Genomic DNA, 22016 nt, shown 5'->3' on the forward strand with positions numbered 1-22016 from the left:
GCGAGAGAAAACTCTCGATGCAGGATGGACCCCAAGAAACATTTTAGTAGATTCAAATTCGATGGGAGTGGACGAGAGTCGACGAAAGCGCACGAGGGTCGGTGAGTGCGTACAAGATTCGACGACAGCGCACGAAAGGTGACAATGGCAAGTCGATGAGAGCGCACGAGAGTTGACGATAGCCAACGAAGTTTGACGAAAGCGTAGGAGAGTCGACGAGAACGCACAAGAGTAGTCGTCGAGGGAGCACTAAAGTCGATAATAGCGTACAAGATTCAACGAGAATCAACGATAGCCAACGAGAGTCGACGAGAAAGTAGACGATAGTGAACAATGGTCGACCAGAGTCGATAAGAGCGTAAGAGAGTTTCGAACAAGACGCGAGCAAGAGTTTGAAATCTTTTGTCAAAACTTGGCTTGTTTTCGTTTGACCCGGGCTTTAGAACGGCCACCCACCCTGACTGGACAAAATCACTAGGTATAGTAGGCAGGTGACTCTTGTAGGGCGGTGGCCGTAAGCGGAGGTTCGCTGTGTTTGTTTTAAGTGTCCGATTTAGGACAGTATTTAATCAACTGTAAACATTGATCAGTAAATAAAACTGAGTTGAACGCTCACTGATTCTTCTTGATTTCACCGAGAGTCACGTAAGGCTGCACACTGTCAAACGCCTTGTGTGCACTATAAATGAACCATTTTAGGTGAAATTTATTTTTCAGGGCTCAGTTGTTCATGATGCTTTCCATTCAGAAGCTAATCACCTTACGTTTCCACTGGATGGATAGCGTTATCCTCCCTTTGTACAACTGGGCCCTGCGCTTGCTACAACGTCCTCCTTCGCCACAATAGAGCGCTTCGGAATGACGTTAAATTTTCCCGCTAATGAAAAAAATTTAACTTCTGCCGTCTGCCGTTCATACGCAGAGTAGCTTTGTGTTTGTCTTGAATGTGTGATGCGAGATTAATTTTAGAATTTGATAAAAGGGTAACAAAATGAAAGGCAAGCTCGCGTTTGCCGTATAACGTTTCGACTTCACCTCCAACCTCGCCATATCCCCAGCCCCTGTACAGATTCCAGAACCTCGCGGCCACATCGTGTGACCCACCCGAGAAAGTGCACGAACAGTTGTTACAGTTTACACTTGCTGAAAGACCGAACAACAACGGTCAACGAGCTTGTTTCGACCATGTCGATCCAGGAAGTTAAATTTTCAGACAGATACTCTTCAAGCATTGCAAGTATATTTTATTTCAATTCGCTTTGCATGTGTTCATTATTAAAACAGATTTTAAATTACATGATACAATCAGAGCCAGCTTTATTACAGAACCAGATACGCATTATTGTACAACAAATCCCCGGCTTCTTACTGAATAACACACCAAGGTTGTAGCAACCGAGATTCACCCCTACGCAATCGCAGCATCAATACATGACTCAAATATGTTCCCTATTTCAAAAAGTTCTTTCTGACCATATTTCCTGTTTCCTTGAAATTTTCTTTGCGAAAGCACTCGATGGAGTTTATAACAGCGATGCTCTCCGATCCGTTACCCAAAGGCTTGTATTGCGTGACTGTCACGCCTCTATTCAAAGCTGGCCGGGCGGAGATCGTTGAGATGGTCGGGCATGATGTAGGTGATGTCGTCCCATGGATGTCTGTACAAGCCCATCTTTAAACGCTTCTGATCCAAGTAATGACCTAAAGTACATTAATAATAGTGTTTTAGTGGCCATCTTGATGTCAACCAGATTCTGTACTATCTTAAAGGTGGCTGATTACGGCTTTCAGTGTTACAGTACGGGTATGAAAAACTGCCCAATCATTGGTGGACAAGTTGTGATCATTTTCTTGACATTAGCGGTTACCATAGCAACAATATTACCTGTTAAAAACACCCTTAATGTTAGCTTTCAGTGCAAATAACCAAAAATTGAGCTCGGTGACCCCCATTTTTTTTATTTTTGAGTTATGATCAGCGCGTTATGATACAACTTTTGGCAAAATTAAAAAATTCTATCAGAGGGGTTCAAAGCCACCTTAGATTTTCAAAATATTAAAAAATGAGCACAACTTGTTGACTAATAATTGGGCATTTGTTTTATACCAACACTGCAATAGCAACTGATAAAGAGTTGTAGTACTGACCCATCAAAGTATACTGGAAAATACTTGTTGAGAAAATACTCAGCCAACTTGTTGAGAGCGTTCAGTTGTATATCAAGGGAATTTCCATAAAAGGCTGACTATATACATGCATCCGCCTAAAACGACTAACAATCTGAGTTACTACAGTATTGTTCAAACGACTTGGTAACCCAAAAAGCCAGTGGCCTAGTGACAATTGTGTGTTTCTAGGCTAGAGAACATACACACGTTTGTCGAAAAGTTGGAAAGTAATAATCAATCAGACTTACCAATGAACCCGATCGATCTTCCTAACACAAACAATCCGTTAAGAGACCCAATCTGCACAAATTCGTCAGCTTCCTCTCTGAAATAGAGAAAGAAACAAACATATCAAATAGAATTTTCGAGAATTTCCTCAGTTGAAACTATAGCAAATAGTTAAACTGCACCAAACGTGTGTGGAAACGACGAAGGAAGACAAAAGCCTGATATTTAGGGAGTAAAATTTATCGTGAAACTCCGTATTGTTCGAAGCATCTGCAACAATCATAACGAAAGCAACAAATGTAACCGCAGCTTGCTCCAGGAGTTTGGTTAGTTGGGAGTGACAAAAAGGTTAGCTGGACAGATGCCTTCTTCCTTCAAACCCCTCACCATTTTTCCCACACGTCGTTCTTAGCGCTGCTTCCCAACCAGGAGCCCATGTGCCAACTAACCCAACGCCTGGAACAGACTAAATAAACGGAAGTCCTTAATTTTTGCGATTGAAATAGCAACAAACATGAAAATGAAAGTGACACAAACGAGCTACAAATTTAACGTGTCGCAAACAACAAATTCATCAGAAAGTCCCAGTTTTTATTTTCTCAACAATAAAACAAACAACAGCGTGCAACGCTTCGCTTTATAGCGGCTCAACCTCGGTATAAGAATCTGCAAAACTCACCAGTGACGTAAAACGAAGAACGATCAAGAAATAATAAATACTAGTTGCAACGACTGAAATCCCACAGCACTTGACTCAGAACACACGAGCCAGGCGAGGTGAGCCAAGAAAAACAAGTGACAAGTGGGAACCAAGCCACGAGAAAGGTGAACCAAGAGACGCACTACGTCGAGAAACAGTCGCAGCGCACAGGGAAGGGAGGAAACCGCGAAAACAACGGCTCCTGGAGATGGTTTTCTATGGCATGGATAAATATCAGTATGTAGAGTAGGAAAAAAATAGCTCCAAAACAAAAGACAAATTTTACAGGTTCTTACATCGAGGTAAACCCGACTGCTCTATAGCTTCATTTACAAGACCGCTTCACATATAACTGAACGGCGAGCTCAGTGAATTCCCCGGAGGTAACACTGCATGTAAGAAATACCTTGTGAAAGCTCCACAGTGACGCAGTAGGTCTACAAAAGCGGCGCCAATACAACCGTCTACATTGAGGATAAGATTTGGTTTCTGTTAAAAAATTAACAAATCAAACTGTTAGCAAACCAATTTACAAGCCTAGACTGCAAACAGGCTCCCTTTTGTCCTAAAATCCGTGGAGGTCGAGTGTGAAAATAGCCAGCGAGCGTCGTATACGAGAGGCGAAGCCGCGAGCTGCGACAAGCCCGGGCGCCGAGACTACTCGCGGCTCGCGGCTCGCGGCTCGCGGCTCGCGGCTCGCGGCTCTTATATGGTGCTCGCTATTAATTTTGCTTTCGTCCCCACGGACTTTTGAGCAAAGAAAGAAAACTCACAGTCTATCACTAGCCTGCCTGTAAGGAATTTCAAGTTAAGAATGAATAGAGATACTCTGCAGCCTGACAATAAAACTGAAATCCATTTCTAGTAGCAACTTGAGAATTCTTGTTGTCTTTAAACTGGAAAGGAGGCAGGCAATTGGAATTTTTTTTGTTAAATCAGGAATGAGGGGAAATATCAGTTCTGGGACGCTAATCAGGGAACATCAAAATAATACTTCCCTTGTGATCCAATTCAGGGAACAGGGAAAATATTACTCCAAGGGTTCTAATCAGAGAACATGGAATGTAGGACCCCCCCGGAACGGGGATTGTTTTCCCCTGAGAACCAGGAAGCAAAGTTTTAACTACGAGACTCTTCAGGGAACAGGATACTCTTTTTTCGGGTTTAGAGTTACCTTAGATGTTGTGATCTTCTCGACTTCAATGGCGTAGTCCATGACTGGGGTGGCGGGAAAATGCTTCTTCACAAAGTCCTTCAGAAGCACAACACGCATGTCGGGATTGTTTAGCTGAAAGAGAATACACAAAGGACTTTGACCCAGTATTCTCATCAAACGATCTGTTCTTTGAAATGTTTGTTGCACTAAACACCTTTTCAGTCGTTTCAAAAGAATCCTAATCTAAACTGAAATGCAATTGCAGTCCCTGTTGTTTATTGTCCAAACATTATTTGTAGACTGAGATGCCAGTCGTCTCCTTGGAAACTGGGTCGAGGTACGAGTAGTCGCCGGGAAGACATTTCAGCCTATCTACTGTATTTGACAGTACCGGAATTTTCTCGGTGCTTTATCAATCTGCTAATCCAACAACGCTATTCATGAAAAAAATGACAGTTCCCTGACGTATTAAAACCAGTCCTCATAATAATACGGCATTATCAACATAATTATTAACACTCATAATTTATTTCTATACATCATTTAGCATTATATAATGTTTAATAAATGACCAACAGTGTTTTATCAAGTTTATAACACGAGGCGCAGCCGAGTGTTTTATACTTGATAAAACACAAACTGCGAATTTATTGAACGGCTTCAAAATCTGATGTAGATCAACTCATTCTTGCACTAATATTTAGATTTGGGGTTATTTTGGTCCAGAAAATTGGACGTGAAGTTTAGCCTTGTCTGTATCAGATATACAGACACTTGTTTAACTTTAAATTCTTTTGTATTTTCTTTATGAATTATTAATGAGGTTTTGAAAGTATTCCAACAGCGTGGCATCTGCGACAGTTGAGCTTGCTAAGAAAGAACAAGGTTTCCCGTGCCGTTCCTTTTCCTGAGTTACCCCGGCAAGGATGCTGTTTGCAGGTTACTTACAGATTTGACTCGATGCCCAATTCCCATGATGAGCTGTCCTTTCTTTCTCATGTCATTGACGAATTCCATGGGCGCCTGTCCACTGTCTACACCATGAGAGAACACACGAGCAGCCGCGTCTAATGCCCCACCGAATCTGTCACCCTGAAAACAACGCTTTATTTGAGCAGGTACGCTAATCCAGATTCCACAGGCAAAATCGATAACATAGAGGTGCATGATGTTCATTCTTGTCTTGACTGATCAGACGTTCTTTTTTTTTGAAAGGGAAGTAGGGAGGGAGGGCATAATCTCAGGTAACTCATATTCCAGTGGTTGAACCTTCTCTAAATTAAACAATGGGCGACACTCTCGTTGGGATCACTCCATGATTAAGGGTATTTGGTGAAGACAGCCCCTGACACTTAGGAACATACCTACCTTATTGTATAAGGAATTAACATTCCTGTAAATTACGGTCTTTGAAATTAACGCGACGTGAGTTAACGCGAATTCAAGGAAAAATAAATAAAATAAAATAAAATAAAATAACGCAAGAGAGGAAGCAAATTTTCAAAACGAAGAAAATTAACGGTACAGAAAAGATAACGAGAACCGCGCTTCTGAAAGCAAGAATAAACTAGAAATGTTGCAGATGACATATCTTTTAGGCTTTTACATTGTAAACGATCGAAAAATAGTTTGCAGAAAAGCAAAGGTTATTGTTTCCTAGTTGCTTTATGTGCTTGGACAGTACACAGGTTTTAGGTTGCAATTAGGGTCTCGGAAATTCTCAGAAACATTTACGCGACTTGTGAATTCGCGTTAATTTCATGGAGCGTTAATTTCCTATAATAAGGTATAATTATTTTGGAAAAAAAATAAGCTGCGTTGAGGGTTAAGTACATGGGTTCTACTTCATTACACTTACGATTGTGAGGAGACCAGACACCAAAGAAGATATAAGGTCCTTGCCAGCTCTAGCTGTGACGATTGTGTTATGAGCACCTGAAACAGCTGTTGCGTGACAAAAGAAAAACGTGTGTGACAAAACTTTTAATAATAAACTTCTGTAAACTAGAAGCGCTACGTTTAGCATTTCATTTTGCGTCAGAAACTTTAGGATTCCCAATACAACAAACGACACGTGAAAACATTGAGAGTTGACATTTATTGCGTGACACTAACCTGGGCCGTGGTCAGCGGTTATCATGAGGCACATTTCAATAAATTCACTAGCGTATGCAGGTAATCTAGTGACGAGAAAAACTATAGTTAATTCAGAGCGCCCTAACGTTTTTTGTCTTTATATTTATGTCGGGTAAATAAACCACAACAAATGAGATTGAACAAAATGTTAAACGTACTTTCTCTGGAACCATAACAGACCCAGAACTCCTCCAACACCAATGTTTTCCTGCAGGAAGAGAATCGAAGATAAGTATAGCCACAAAACTGACAGGTTTTCACGCAGGACACTGCCTGCAGGTTCACGTGCTATTGTGTGCGAGGGACGCTTACTTAAGCAGCTATGGGTAGGTTAATGGGTTACAGTGTCTCTTGTCGGTGAAAATTTCAATCATGGTTGCCACAGACATTAGTTTTTAAAATTCCCTGACTTTTTAATGATAAAAATCAAATATCCCTGACCAAAAAATGCCTAATGACAGTCGTGATGCGGTCGTGATGCAGCCCTTATCCGAGGAATTTCGTTTAACTAATAACGGCACTACAAAGCAACCCTTAAACAAACTTGAACGTTTCTTTTCATCAAGAGCGATGTTTTGCAGTTCAAAGTGATTGTTTTACCGCTCGCCCATTAATTTTTTCTATTCAACATTCTTACAATACGTAGTTCTGTCAATGTTGTGAACGCCCCAAACTGTACCACGGCAACTAGCGCCACTCAGTCTGTCTCAGCAAGGGACGAATACTGACAATCAAAATATGTTCTTTTCAATTACTGTTAAAGATATAGAAGATAATACATGGTTGCGCAGAGATTCAAAATGTTGTCCGAAGATTGTACGAATGTTTCCGAACATTTTCCGAAAATTTCCGAAGTTCTCCCAAGATTGCCGAAGATTGAGCATTGCAACATGGCAAACTCTGCGAGATGATTGGTCAAAAATGATATCACACATGTGTGCCAGATATCATTTTTATCCACACATGTGTGATACCATTTTTCTCGATTTGGTACCACTCGCTAAACCACTGCAGTGCGCGAAAAATTTAATACGCGCCGCGGCGCTTATTCGAGTAAAATACGGTAGTTGCAGCCGCCAGTCTCCATTTTCAAAGAAAAAACATCGCCGAGATCACATTGACCAGAAATATTTCTTCCAGCCTTCAATGGCATTACAGCATTCAATTTTCCCTGACTCAAAATAAAATTTCCTGACTTTTTCCTGACCTTGAAGAATTTTATTTTACCTAGTGACCATTTCCTGACCTGTGACAACCCTGCTATAGTCAACTATGAATACCCTGTAAAGTCGGTTGATTGGGGGCTGTTTCCACTGATCTGTTTTTGATGGCTACTGCATAAAATAAACAAAATCAGCGCCTGTACCTTGAACACCTCTGTAATAGGCATACCAGCGTACAACAATTCCGCTCCTCTCTCGTCACAGATACTTGACATAAACGAAGACGGTTTGCGGATCAAACCAAGCTCCTACAAGAATAAAACAAACTTAATCTAAGGCAAGACAAGGCAATTAAATCAATTAGATGCATACACCTTATTGAGGAAATTTTGACCCATGAAAAGCATAACTGGGAAATCGGAAAAAGTAATCGTCGTCTGCGACAGAATGGACATTACATTAGGACAGGTTGCATAAATCATGCTCTTAAAGCTCCAAAGAAAAAATATCTTGATTACAAATAAATGGAATATTACAAAGCTCACAACGTTGTCTACCAAGAATCCCATTCGGTCTTATCGTTTACGGTTATGCTTTTCACAGGGTCAACGTTTCTTTAATTTTGTGTAAATACAAAGTATACATCGCACACGGAAGGAATAAATTAGAGGTGTTACAATTGAGTAATCAGTGAAAGGCCATGTGGCCTGGCAGACTACATTACCGTAGCATCACAACACCTGCCCTCCCCTCCCCCGGAAAATGATCGAGTCCATCAAAGGTCCCCGGAAGCGTTTTGCCATTACAGGGGTGGAACAGGTGCGGCTTTATCTAGATACCGATTTTCATATCAGTCAAGCCATGCTGAATTCCGTACCATCCTTTAAAAGTCAAAATTGCAGTTTTTCATTATTTTCCTTACCTGAGCCCAAGAGTAATCCATAGGAACAGTGGGTGGATTCTTCTCCGCTTTGGGAACAATCGTCCCATCTTTAACTAAAACGTCATAAACTTCCCTGAAGAAAGAAATTCAAACAGGAATGAGTTAGAGCGATTTTCACCAGCTGTCGTATAGCTAAACTCATCGAGCCAGGTAACTGGTGGAAGGAGCTGAGGAAGGTATGATTGGTTTGCGATTCGTTTCTGATTTGCTGTGTGTATAGCATCTTCGTTCTGATTGATCAGAACAGAATGTGTGATTGTTAAAAGGAACTCTCAGTTCTAAATAATAAATAATACGTCCAAACTACACAACTGCAACTAAATAGCTACTTTTCAGTGTGTTCAGAAAACCGTTCTATTTAGACCAAAATGACCGTTTTGCACGTCAAAAATCATTGCGTATATCCTTCAATGAAAATCCTTCAATGTAGCGCAATACGACTCCATCATAGTTAAGCACGGCTTCAATGTAGTTTTATGTTACCGTCATTGCACTTTTAGAACAGATGATTCTAGAACACTGATGTACAATCAAATATTATCCACAGAAAACAAGAATATGACATGACTTACTTGATCATATCAAACAGAGAATCGAAACTGTCTGGAACATAAGCACCGGCCTCCTTCAAAGCCTGTCGGTGAATTGAAGTAAAACTAGTTAGTGACCAACTCTTTTTAAGGTAAAATAGGCGACGTAAAAACAGCCCCTGGGTTTCCACAGCATTAAGCAATTAGGGGCATAACATGCACACCGAGCACCGCATTGTTTCTCCTGACAATTTGTTACGTTGTTAAGCATTTTGTTTAGGCTGCCAGTTTTTGTTAGGTTACTCAGAAGCATTTTGTTAGGTTACTAAACATTCTGTGAGACTGCCCTGCATTTTTTTTTTTCAGGTTTAGTTTGTGAATTCCGTTGAAAACCTTACTTCGTTCTTGGCGACCGCTGTTTCGTTTTCTCCATGAGCACTTGCTCCAGCGTGACCGAACTGCACCTAAGACATGAACAGAAAATAATCAGCTACAAGGTTGCCACCAGTTTAATCAGCTTTGAGAATTTCGTGTGATATCTTGTCAACAAAAAATAAGATGCAAGAAGCCTGGGGACAAGTCACCTAGTACCCAGTCCATTTACCTCTGACGTGAACATTCCTGCGCATGTCCCAATGCACCATACCACGACAGGCTTGGTAACCTTGCCGCTCTTAATGGCCTCGCAAATCTTGTATTCCTCAGTACCACCAACCTGGTATCGACATAAGGAAGAGATAAGTGAACATTTATAGCCCAACACTTTATTTAAACGAGAACAGAAAATATACCTCTCCAAGGACCACGATCATTTTGACATCCGGGTTTTCTTGATATCTCATCACGTGATCCATGAACGTTGTACCAGGATATCTGTCACCGCCAATGGCCACGCCCTCGTACACGCCATCTGTTGTCCGAGAGATGATGTTGTTGAGTTCATTGGACATGCCGCCAGATCGAGACACGTAGGCAACGCTGTGGAGTAAAACAAGCAATTCTATTGGTTGATTTTATCACAAGGGCTGACTCAGGACCAGGCTTCTTCCGAGTTGGCTTTTGCCTCCGTTTTAAAGTGAGGCTTGGTGCAAAACCTGTCACATGAAAACGAGTTTTACACTTTCCATGTAAATCGAACTCTTTTCGACATGACTGTTTTGCACTTGATCTCAATTCGATACAGAACAGATTCCGGTTTTCGTCTTCTATATCAAAAACGTAACTGATTTGTATAGCATCGAAAAGAACAGTTATGTTTTTTAAAACTACTTCAGTCTCTCTCGAGTGATCCATTCATTGATTTAATGTTTGATAAACGTTTCTTCATCCCGTCCCGTCTATATTTTTTTTAAACAAAACCTTACATAAGCGAACGTGTAATGCTTGTTTGCACTTTTAAAGTCCTCTGCAACAGAAAATTCAGGACGGTTCTAACTACATAACCGTTTAGCTTGGTCTTAAGATGCGCTTACCTTCCTGGTCGATAGAGTTTTGACGCCAAAATGTTGTCCAACATTCCACCAGTGTTACCGATCTTGAAACATCCAGGCTTGATACCTCCAACCTACAACAACCCAACGACGAAATTAACGTATAACAAAAAAATAAAAGAAATTTAAAAGTTAAAGTGCAGCAATTTTCGATTGGGTGTCGTAAAACCGAAGTAATAACTCTGGCCAATCCCAAAGGACACAGACAATCACTGAACCAATCAAAGCTGGAAAGCGCGGGAAAACGAGTGCGAGCGAATCACGATTGATTTTAGTTTTACTTCCGATTAGTCGGGAAAGTGTCGCGAGTTTTTTACCCATCACTATTTATAACGTGCAGTAATGCAAAACCAAAGCAAACGCTAATTACTTTCGACGGTCAAGTGAAAATCACTCTAAAACAATTTTATCCTACATTTTAAGAAATTAACATTCATATTCGGCGAGAACCGCTCCATTTTCCCCCACTAAGATTGAAGTAAGAAAAGAAAAATGTTTTTAAAGTGTACTTACAGTTGCTGGGCCGATAATAGTCACTCCCATTTCTTTAGCTTTCCGGTTTAGTTGTCTGGTCTTGGCTTCAGGAATTCCTTCAGCGATGATGGCGATTGTGCGAATCTGTAAACGACAATCACAAGTTATTTTTTACGTTTTTAAAAAACATTTTTACTGAAAGAACAATTAAAGGAACAGTTGACATACTTGTGGAAACTGCATGGCTTCAAGAGTAGCATCATAAGCTGAGCGAAGCGATGCGAAGTTGATCATGACATCGGCATCAGGGTGTTTGTTCATTGCTTCGGACATCTCTTTGTACACTGGAAAAAACCGACCGACAGAGTGTTACATAAAATTGGACAACAACACGCTGAGTTTGAGTTAAAAAACTGCAGTTTGATTCAAATTCCAACCGACCTGGAATCATGATCTCTTTGTGTCCATAGTAAAACTTTTGACGGTGATTTCCACTGCAACGAAACCAATAAGAAAGTTTTAAATTCATCTTGTGATTGTAAACTTTGTCTCAACTAAATTAATAAGAGTAAAAAACTAAACAAAGTGAAGATGCGTTTATTTTTCTTTGCATGGGTGATTAAACAACTCGTACAAAACGCTCCAAGCTATATGTGTCATTCAGCCAATTAGGTTTAAAATGCCATGCACTAAGCACCGGGTACAGCCGAGAACATGTTCTTTTCGCCCTTTTCCGTGTGAGAGACAATTTTCCCGCGCTCAATAGAGGGTACGCATTTTTCTGTGTTTAGCACAGAACGGGATACAAGTTTTCCTACCCTTCGAACTTGCAAGACTGAAAGAGATTTTTTAATATAAGTCCGATTGGCGTCTAGACTTTATTTCTGTTTCTTTCTCTTGTGTCTCACTGATTGTCTCTTCGATTACGTTTAGGTCTTTAAGCGATTCGAGAGTCATTAGAAAGCCACTCTAAGCAATAAAAAACACCCAGAGCAAAGTAAACCACTAAAATAAAGCACAACAGCAGACGATATACTGTTTTACCTGAAAGGGTAGACCATAGCGGCCACTGACGGTCTCTTTCTCTCACACACATAGTCAAAATCCAACATGCCCTGCAAATAAGGAAATGTTAGGTTCAATAAAAGAACATCGCAAGATCGTCAAATCACCGTGTTTCTCCGAAGATCACTCGAAATGCTCCGACGTTGAACATTTTTAAGATGTTCTGTTTAGGAAGACATCCGAAAATGACCCAAAGTGCACAACAAAGATGTACCAGTTCCCAACAACTTGGAGATTATTTCAGAAGCGTACCGACGATATTCCAAAGATTATCTACGGGACGGATGTACAATGTATGACACTCCCCCCCCCCTACCACGTACTAACCATTTAATACATCACTGAGTGCCTACACAGTTGTTGACCAACAAACTATTTTAGATTCATTTGCTTCCAAGTCAAGCTAAAACGACTTTAAAATATGTCTTAAACTTTAATAACATGAAGGCAAGTAAAATTGAACATAACTTTAATTATACTTATTGATATAATATTATACCTGAACAGCTCTGGCTTGCAAGCCCCAGATGATCGTCCTTGTCTCGCAAGTAAATAACGGCGCCTTCTTTCCTCCTGCAGCCTTGCGGCTTGGTTCTGGTGACGGTTTCTCGTCTGATGTTTTCTTTGTGTTTTCTGACATATACACTGTCTTTTTACCACCAGTTGCAGAAGAACCCTGCGTATGGTAAATAAATTAAATCGTTACAAAAAATGTGACTGTCTTATGTTAAGACCTATGGTCTGATAAGGTTCTGTACCCTTTTAACAAACAATTTTCCAGAACTTTTCCAGGACTCAGATTGATTTTTCCAGGATTCCAAAATTTACATAAACCCTTTCACTCCCAAGATCTCAATATCATTTCTCCTTACTGTCTGCCATACATTTCTTATAAAGTTAGTTCTGAGAATTCTGGTGTTACTTGAGTTTAACAGATTTCCAGAACTTTCCAGGGGGTTGGGGGTAGGGGTTGTCTTTTTCCGGGACTTTTCAGTCCTGGAAAGTGCCACAATAAAATTCAAGGACTTTCCAGGTTTTTCAGGACCCGTACAAACCCCGTCTGATGTAATGCCTGTAAAGCCATGTGCTGAGAAGTTTTCAGAGCAACCAATAGTGGCAAAAATGAATTTAAAATCTTCCTCTTGACAAATGCAAAGGTACTGACAGCAAAAGACAATGAAGAGGTCAAGTCCTTACTTTGTCCTGAGCTGTAAAGAACATGTTTGCTGCCGCATTTGAGTCGAAGCCAACTTGTTTGGGAATCTCTCTTTTACCCAGAGCCATGCCAACAATAGCTGTCATGTGAGTTTCTGTTCCAAACACATGCATGTTCAGGCCTAAACTGGAACCTGCAAAGATAACCACACTTTAAATAAACCGTACAGATCAGTGACATGACAGACAGACAGACAGACAGACAGACAGACAGACAGACAGACAGACAGACACAGGTCAATGATCCAGATACCTCCCACAACCAAAAATGTAGTCATTGTTCTGGCCAAAGACAGTGCAAACACCACACTTTAAAGATAGGTATTGGAGAAGCCTGGCAACACACAAGTGTCAGCCGTCACTGGAGAGCTCTGATTTCCATAACATGATGCAAATGGAAGTAATGATTTTGGTCACAGGGTTCCCATGGATCCCATCCCACCCCACCCCACCCCATCCCTGACATTTTGCTGGGTTGCCGTAACATGTTGTTGGTACCCAAGATGCAAGAGCTCTGTACTTATACATATATCAACATGCAACTGAAAAAGCAGATCAAAACATGTTACAGTCAAATTCCGATTTCTGGAACCATCAAGTGAAATGAAATTTTGTTCAAGAAATCGGGGAGTGCAAGTGTAGTGTTTGACTCAATATCATCATCATCAACATCATCGTCATCATCATCATTGTCATCATTATCAAACAACACTGTCACAGTATTATGACATCAACAGTGGAAAGTGAAACAAATCCAAGGGAAAAAAGCTCTCCAGTTACACTACTTACCCACTTCTCTCATGACTCGGAGACCTTCTTGGTAGTTTGGCCCTCCTCTTCGTACATAAATATCTACCTTGTGTTCCAAGAGTTTCTTCTGATATTCCTGAAGAGCTTTAACTATGCCCTGTAAAGAAAGGGAGAAGATAAAGAGAAGAGAAGAAGTAGTAAGTATCAATCACTTACCGTAAAACCCGGGCGCACCTTCCATTTTCGCTCGAAAGGGGGGCGCACTGCGGGAACACGGAGGTGCCGAATTTGTACGACAATGAAAAATGTAAACCTAAAACACAAGAGAGACCGCAGCTGCAAGTACAGCTCAACTGTTGAGTGTCGACAAGCCAACACAGCTAAGCGAGAAACCACGAGACCGAGAAGATGGATCCCCGAGATAAAATCGAACTCACACCATGCAACAAGTTTCCACAGTGGCCCCAAATCCGTCAGACACCACGACCGAACGCCTCCATCGCTACTGCCCCCAGTCCACGGGCCCCTGAAGGGAGATCTTATGTGAGGTAGACGCTGTCCCCGAGGGGGGGGCGGGTGGGTACGCGGGTGTTTACGGTACTAGGCATTGTAGGATAACAGATACAAAATGAGATTATTCTGGATTCATCAGTCACAACAGTAAGAATTTCCAGAAGTCTCCAAAAATTTCTCATTGTGGAATTTACCTTGAATGTTGCGGACACGTTGGTGAAGTTTGCAATACCTCCACCAATGATAAGAATCTTCCCTGTGAAGAAAAAAATGATATCATACCGGTACATAACAATCACAAATCTACATGTAAATTAACAGATTGATAAATCTACTGTCACACAACTTTAGAAATTTTAAGCTTTACTGGTAGACATGTAGTGGCATGGTCTTCAAAGAATTAATGAAACAAATTAAGAGATGATCACTAGCTGTTAATCTTATTCTGTAGTTGGATGAGGAAAAGTTTTACGGAAAAATCCTGATTTCTCTCTGGTTTGAGAAATTGGGAGTTTTGAGAATTAAACCAAGGGTTCAAGAAATCATGATTCTACTGTATCTGTTCTTTTGTCTGTTTTTGTACTAAACAAAACATATCTGAATGCAGTTTAAAAAAATTGTCACTTGAAAAAAACAAATGTTATGAATTAACTGTAAGGAATTAACAGGTCTACTGAATGCCATACCATCAGGTCTTGGTGGACCCTCTGTCATAAGCTTGAGAACTGTCTTGGCGTATTCGTACGTCTGTGATTCTGACGGAGCACCAGAGTACTCGCCATAGTTTGCTAGCTCAGAAGCCCCGCCCAGGTCACATACAGTGTCACTAAATTGAAATAAACAAAACAAAGAAAACAAAATACTTCTGTGTCAAATATAATGCACAATGCACTAACCAGCTAGATTACAACCAATTTTTCAAGAGTAATTCCATTACATTATTACGAGTCAACTCCGAGCCCCAGTCACATCCGAGTCCAAGTCAGAAGGAGTCACTGGTCAGTGATATACCTTTTAAACAACAGACCTTGCGGTTTTGTCGAACACAGGTTGTCGGTAAGATGGGGAGTGGTATTAAAGTGCAGAAGTTTCCTATTTACCGAGTAAGGATTTTGAGTTGGGCTTTAATGGACATGGATTTATGGCCTGGATTTCAATTTCCTGCTTTGCTTGAGGTTAGTTCCACTCCATACCTGTTTCCTTGCAGCTAGTCCCACTCCTGTTTGCCTGCAGCTCCTATTCCCTTGGAGCTCTTTTTAGCTCCACTCCTGTTTGCTTGCTTGCGGTTTAATAGTTCCTTCGCTGTTTGCTTGCGTTTAGTTCCACTCCTGTTCGCGCTTGTGGTTAGCTGCACTCCTATTCGCTTCGCTTTCATTTGTTGGTTAGGGTTACACACTTCAGTATATTAACTTTAAATTTTTTTTTTTTTCTGTTACTACCAAATCCAACTCGGCATATCCTACACAAAATGCAACCTTTGCATAATTTTTGTATAACACTTGTGTCATTATTTTTCGTTATGAGCAAACCGCTGACTAGTGACTCGGTCACTTGACTGGAACTCGGAATTGACTCGGACATTCAGAGTTGACTCTGTCAACCGGTGAACTCAATTTTTCAATCCCATCCAACACGTACCTGTAAACAACAGATGCCCCTCCTCCAGCCACCATGGTCCATATGCGACCTTTGCTGTTCAGGATTGTCAATTTTAGAGATGCTCCGCTCTTTGCATCTAATTCAGCAATGTATGCTTCCTAAAAATTACCCAAGGAAACATATTTAATTAACTTTTCCCTCTGTTTCTAAATAAAATGATAACAACTTTTTCATCTTTGCCAGTGCCGTACCTAGGATATTTTGCCTGTGGGGACAAGTTTTCCTGGCAGGGGCAACTGGGTTTTTTAAGTTTACTTTTTTCTTTTTTTTCTTTAGTTTTCTTAGTTTTTTAGTTTTCCTGGCGGGGGCAACTGCCCCCCCCCCCCTGCACCCCCCCCTTGGTACGGCCCTGTTGGCTCATTACTAATTTCCTCACTCAGTTAGACTATGATTAGTACCCATGAAGAATATTTTATTTCTCTGGGCCAGATTGTTTGAAAGTGGATAAACACTGACCCAGGATTAAGATTCTTGACTTGACTTGTAATGAAAAGCAGTATAAAAGTTTTTTTTTTCTTATGTTTTGTGGATCACAGGATAAGTCAATGTCAAAACTGGAGGACAGAAGACTAAGAAGTTAAAAAATAAAATCAAAATTCACACTAATCATGGATTAGCTTAATCGTATTTTGAACAACTGGGCCTTGATTTTAATAGGGATCCATAACTGTTACAACATTTCACAGGTGCAATATAAGACCAAGCAATGTTTCCTATGCCACCTATTTATTTATACCATGCCATAGAAAATACAGCCAATCAGAATAGAGGAAAGCCGTTGTGTATTCGACGGTATTCAACCCAACCTTCCCATAGTGCGCTGCGATTGTATTCTCAACGAAATTTAGTAAGCGTTTTTTCTATGGCATGGTATAAAATAGTTACACAACACTTTCTTGTGGTATACTTAACAATTATCCTGCGAAATCGCGCGGAATATCGCCTGATACTTAGCCGACGAGGCCGTAGGCCGAGTTGGCTAAAATCAGACGATATTCCGCAAGATTGAGCAGGATAATTGTTTTATTATTCAACAAATTGTCAACGAAACACATTTTGCACATAGAAAAACTGTAACTATGTAGCGCTTTACAAGATTTCGGACCAATCTTCGCAACCTACGAATATCGCAGGATATCTGTTATGTACGGATGACAGATATCGTTAACATTTTGACCATATATGGGCAGCGCGCGCATCTGTTGAATAATAATATGGAATATCCCACTTGTCACTTGTATTTTCTTGGTATACACACTCGCCTAAAGGCTCGTGTGTATACCGAGAAAATACAAGTGACTCGTGGGATATTCCATAGTATACCACTCGAAAGCGTTGCATAACTAGTATGTAGTAAATGATATTTTTGTGGCAGGTCCTGGACATAATTCTATCCACTTTTTTGCCCTATGCATCAATTTAGACAACCTCCAAAAATTAAAGGGAGGAGTAGGGGAGGGTAAGGACGGTATAATGATCTTACCTCGGGATATGCCTCTCTACCAAATGGAGGTGGGAAGTCAACATCACCCCATTTTGTTTTACAAATAAACTCTGCAGTCTGATCCAACTTGGCAGCAAGATCAAGAACATGTACTGACTCACCAACAACCACTGAAAAAGAACAAAAAGCAAGTAAGTTTACTTCACCAAGACAAAGTGTTATTATGACAAGTGCAGAGGGGATTCTCTACACCCAGGGGTATAAATGGGTACGAGCACTTTTAATTCCAGGGGTAACCCTGAGATGGATCAGCATCTCATCCAGGGGGGAGTAGTAATTAACTCCTTGTCGCTTCATGCTACTATAACTGGGATAAGCTCCGGCCTGTTGGGCCACTAGGCTCAAACACAGCTTAAACTTACTACCTTTCATTACCGTTATTATTGAAACACAGCTTCAGACAGTCAGAGAACAAACCTTCTAAATGTGCTAGATTGACTTAAAATACTAGACAAAAATAAAGTTGCATTAAGTATCAAACTGATAAAAAATTAGAAATAAAATAATTTCATACCAAGGGGATTTATTTCCAGGTAAGTGAAGTACAGATCAGTATAAAGTTGAAACAAGTCGTGGATAAATGTGGCAAGCAATCTGTAAAGAGAAAGAAAAATCAAATAAATAAATTATTTTATGAAATTAATAATTTAATAATAAAAATATTAATAAAATTATTTAATAATAAAATGTTATTTTAATAATAAAATATCAGAAACAAAAACTACTCATAATTTAAGACAGGGCTACAACCTTGAGCAAGCAGCTATACATATCATGGCATAATAAGTGTTATACAGTATTATTGTTAAAAACTTTCACATACTTTTTCTTTTGTTGTGGAACATTTTGCATGAGTTTTTTCTCAACCAATTCAACTGTAACTTTGTCTTGAAGGCCAACTTCTAGTTTAACAGCCTGCAAGAAAAAAATATATTAAAAAAGTTATTGAAAAATGAAATCCAAAACCTTGTCTAATTTAACAGGGATGCTAGCAACGTCAAACTTGCAATGCGCCAATAAAATGCAAATGAAGTTGATTGTGGTAAATTATAATTATGTAAGCTACTAAAAAATAAGAAAATGATAAAAATAGTTTACCTTGCTGTCGACATCTCCAATCTCCACCCCACCCTCATGATGGAATAAAATTGTGTCACAGTCTCGTTGCGCATAAATGCACACATAAAATTCTTCATTCTGAAAGCAAGTTACAAAATGACTTGTTATTAATTTAGATTAACAAGGTTTAAATAGTCATATACTGTATTTGAACAGTGGGAAAAAGAATTAACACATGAAAGATCATCGCAGTTATAGATATTAAAAATTCAGCCTTAAACAGGATTCAAACCCACGACCTCTGCAATACAAGTGGTGTAGAACTCTTACCAACTGAGCTGTCAAGTCAACTGGGAGTTGGTTAGTCATTTTCTTTGATTATTTTAAAACAATGTCTTCAGTATGGCCAACCTGTTAACAGGCCAGATCTTTGTGGACCATTGGTTACCAGATTAACAAGGTGTCACTGTATAATGTATAGTGACCCCCCCCCCCCCCCTTACCCCTCCACAAATTCCAATTAAGATTCACACATTTCCTTAAAGTTTTTTTGGCATTTGAGACCCCTCTACGCTCTATTTCTGCCGCCTTATCGAGTCCGGTCTTTGTTCCTCCCCCTTTGGGTAGATGACTGCAGGCTCATTTTCCCGAAAAGTGGCTGGAAATTGTGCTTAAGACCCCACCCACCCACTGGAATTCCCAATCCCTTCTGTGGGGGGAGTAGAGACATTCTAGCATATGGACATTTTACCTGCTGGTGTGGAACAAATGGTTCAATTATGAATCTTTTTAGTGGTCCACTTGCAGCCCCAACCTGTCAATTAAAATAACAGAGTTAGTTGGAAAATGCCTTTTCTTCTCGTCACCTGTGTGCTTGACATTGTATGTTGTATAAACACTGTAAGAAGAAATTTTCCAGGATTTGTAATGTGACTGACCTGAATATCCTTGCCCATTCTCTCCTCGATCCATTTCTTAGCTTCTTGTAAATTGACATTAACCTTAATGAGACCCAGCTTGCCTCGGCGCTTTATAAGCTGATCTGGTTTTACAACAAGTTTCTGAAAATTAATGAAATCAAGGTTCAGAATAGGCAGGATTGGCATCTAATACCCTTTCTGTCCTTCTTTGAAATTAATCATTTGATTAATATTCTAGTATTATTTTTTAAATGCAACGATTGCTTTATTGGATGTCTGGTACAATCTTAGCTTGTCACTTAATTGTGTCTCCTTACTGTGTCTCCCAACTGATGAGAGTTCCCTTGCAGGAATAATTTTGTTAGGTTTGAAAAACAACAAAAATCAGGGCTCGAGACTAACTTTTTTGCTAACTAGCCCAGTGGCTAGTGACAGCTTTGATTTTACTAGCCAAAACTGATTTTCTACTAGCCAGAATTTTCAAGTATACCGGTAGTTTCGTTTTTTTGTTTTCTTTTACCATGGGGGGGAGGGGGGAGAGAGAGAGAAAGGGGACATATTTTAACATTTAAATTATACAAAAAATCTCAAACTATCTAGACGTGTACACACAACTTCATCAGGTGTTCATCTTTATTGAAAGTATTTGTCGTGTTTTTTTTTTACCTTGGTCTTTCAGCTTCCACCCGCGGTTATATACCATCGGATATCCATAACTACATGCGCATTGTGTCAAATACTAATGATGCTTTTATTACATCAACAGTTTACTTGTTAGTTCTATTCTTTCAGAGATGATTTTTAAAATTAATGCAGCAGTTTCTTTGCACTTATGCCTGAAATTTCTAAAACCTACTAGCCAAAACTGCATTTCTACTAGCCTTTGGCTAGTTGGCTACTGTTAGTCTCGAGCCCTAAAAATGAACAGAAATTTACACCAAGGAACTTGTTGAAACATTTTCTTTTTGCAGTACTAAGGCATGCACAATTCAACTGAGACAGTTATCTTGGGTTACTCGTTTCATGACTGCAGCTTAAAGGGAATGAAACATCCATTTTGAGTGGGTTGTATCTGGGATTATCAACTTTAAATTTGATGATCAATTTTCCAGACATATTAAACTATTATGTCTGGAAAATTTAGACAATAGATTGATGGCTTAACTGGAACCTGAGAAGTAAGATGAAGCAATCCTGCAGTCGACTACAGCTTAAAATGTGAAAATTCTCAATAGAAAATGCCTTGTGTAACGGTATCTAAGAAAGGAAAAAATCTCAAAACCAACACAACAAGAGGGGTAGTGGCAAATTCCCATGAACAATATAAAAAGAGATATCAATATATAATGCAAGTTACATTGCTTTGTTGCACATAATTTTATGTCTGAGCCATAAGCCCTAACCCTCTGTGGATCAAGGCCTAGGTTATAAGGGGATTATTTGTCTGCATTAAATTGAAAAAATGCAGAATTTTTAAAATGCTATTTCTGCTTTAGGAAAGCGATTTTAAAAATAGCAATGTTTTGGAAAATTATTCAGGGAAACACGCCACAATCAGCTGTTGCAACCTTGAATGACCTTCAATCTCTCATGCCACCATGTTGATTTCTTCACCTGATCAATCAACAACATGGCCTCTTAAATAATAAAGAAGATTGGCGAAATTTAAAACAAAATAATCGCTTCAGGAAAAATACATCGACGACGTGAATTTTCCACGATTCTAAAAAAAAAATCGCTCTTTAAGCTTATACAAACTTAATTTATCATAAACAATTCTATTAAAATAAACTGCCCCTCGATTGAAGTTATATTTTCGCCTGCAACATGAACACAAATGTATCTTAAAGCAGCTTACCTCGCTTGCAATCCATGGATTTTCCTGAACAATCTCGTCCCAATTTGTGTCATGTACAACTACAGCAAATTTGTTCTTTACGTAGCAAGTGTTTTGGAACCATTTGGCCAGAAGTGACTTTCCGTCGGTCTCGTAGATAGCTTTCGCCGACATCTTGCTAAATCAGCGAGTGTAAATCGAGGGTTGAACGTTTTACGCGAATGGAAGAACGAGATGTGGAAATCACTGATAAAACCGGCGATTTATTCCGGCGTCTTGCTCAATGCATCGCTGGATCGACAAAGAATGCGCAGACGTATGTTGCCTCATTTGCATGTGTTTGATGAGCCATGTGGCAGACGACTCGCGTGACACAGGCGTGACAGCCACGTGAAATGTGTGACAAGAAGACAAAACTTTTGTCTACACAATAGAAACGTTCTCGAGAAAAGGGAAAGGTCATTAAAAAAATAGACTGGTTATGAATTGTCTAATTTTGTGCAAA

At 39.8% G+C, this 22016-nt stretch overlaps 1 protein-coding gene across 1 annotated transcript; it reads right to left on the bottom strand.

Annotated features, from left to right (window-relative positions):
• Positions 1–1229: 1229 nt before the first annotated feature.
• Positions 1230–21832, bottom strand: LOC144660147 (ATP-citrate synthase-like). Its single transcript, XM_078520712.1, has 32 exons — positions 21533–21832; positions 19693–19815; positions 19506–19568; positions 18794–18892; positions 18519–18610; positions 18210–18289; positions 17675–17805; positions 16171–16289; positions 15219–15358; positions 14727–14788; positions 14059–14176; positions 13252–13403; positions 12554–12730; positions 12034–12104; positions 11431–11483; positions 11218–11333; positions 11029–11133; positions 10498–10589; positions 9817–10003; positions 9630–9740; positions 9424–9489; positions 9068–9129; positions 8475–8568; positions 7756–7860; positions 6548–6597; positions 6369–6433; positions 6112–6197; positions 5202–5345; positions 4272–4385; positions 3504–3586; positions 2418–2494; positions 1230–1701 (listed from the first exon to the last, which is right to left on the bottom strand). Exons 1-32 carry the CDS (start codon positions 21683–21685, stop codon positions 1586–1588), a joined length of 3306 nt encoding a protein of 1101 aa, XP_078376838.1. The 5' UTR covers positions 21686–21832; the 3' UTR covers positions 1230–1585.
• Positions 21833–22016: the final 184 nt, after the last annotated feature.

Source organism: Oculina patagonica, chromosome 7 (genome assembly GCF_052425735.1).
Source record: "Oculina patagonica isolate OP01 chromosome 7, crgOcupat, whole genome shotgun sequence".
Classification (NCBI taxonomy): Eukaryota; Metazoa; Cnidaria; class Anthozoa; order Scleractinia; family Oculinidae; genus Oculina; species Oculina patagonica.

Bases quoted from the DNA above. Each gene is read 5' to 3' on its own strand.
- LOC144660147 (XM_078520712.1), bottom strand. From the start codon at position 21,685: ATGTCGGCGAAAGCTATCTACGAGACCGACGGAAAGTCACTTCTGGCC. The intron at 17,806-18,209 runs GTATGAAATTAT...GTTCTTTTTCAG, and splicing joins CCTGGAAATAAATCCCCTTG to TGGTTGTTGGTGAGTCAGTA. The intron at 7,861-8,474 runs GTAAGGAAAATA...TTATTCTTGTAG, and splicing joins TGGATTACTCTTGGGCTCAG to GAGCTTGGTTTGATCCGCAA.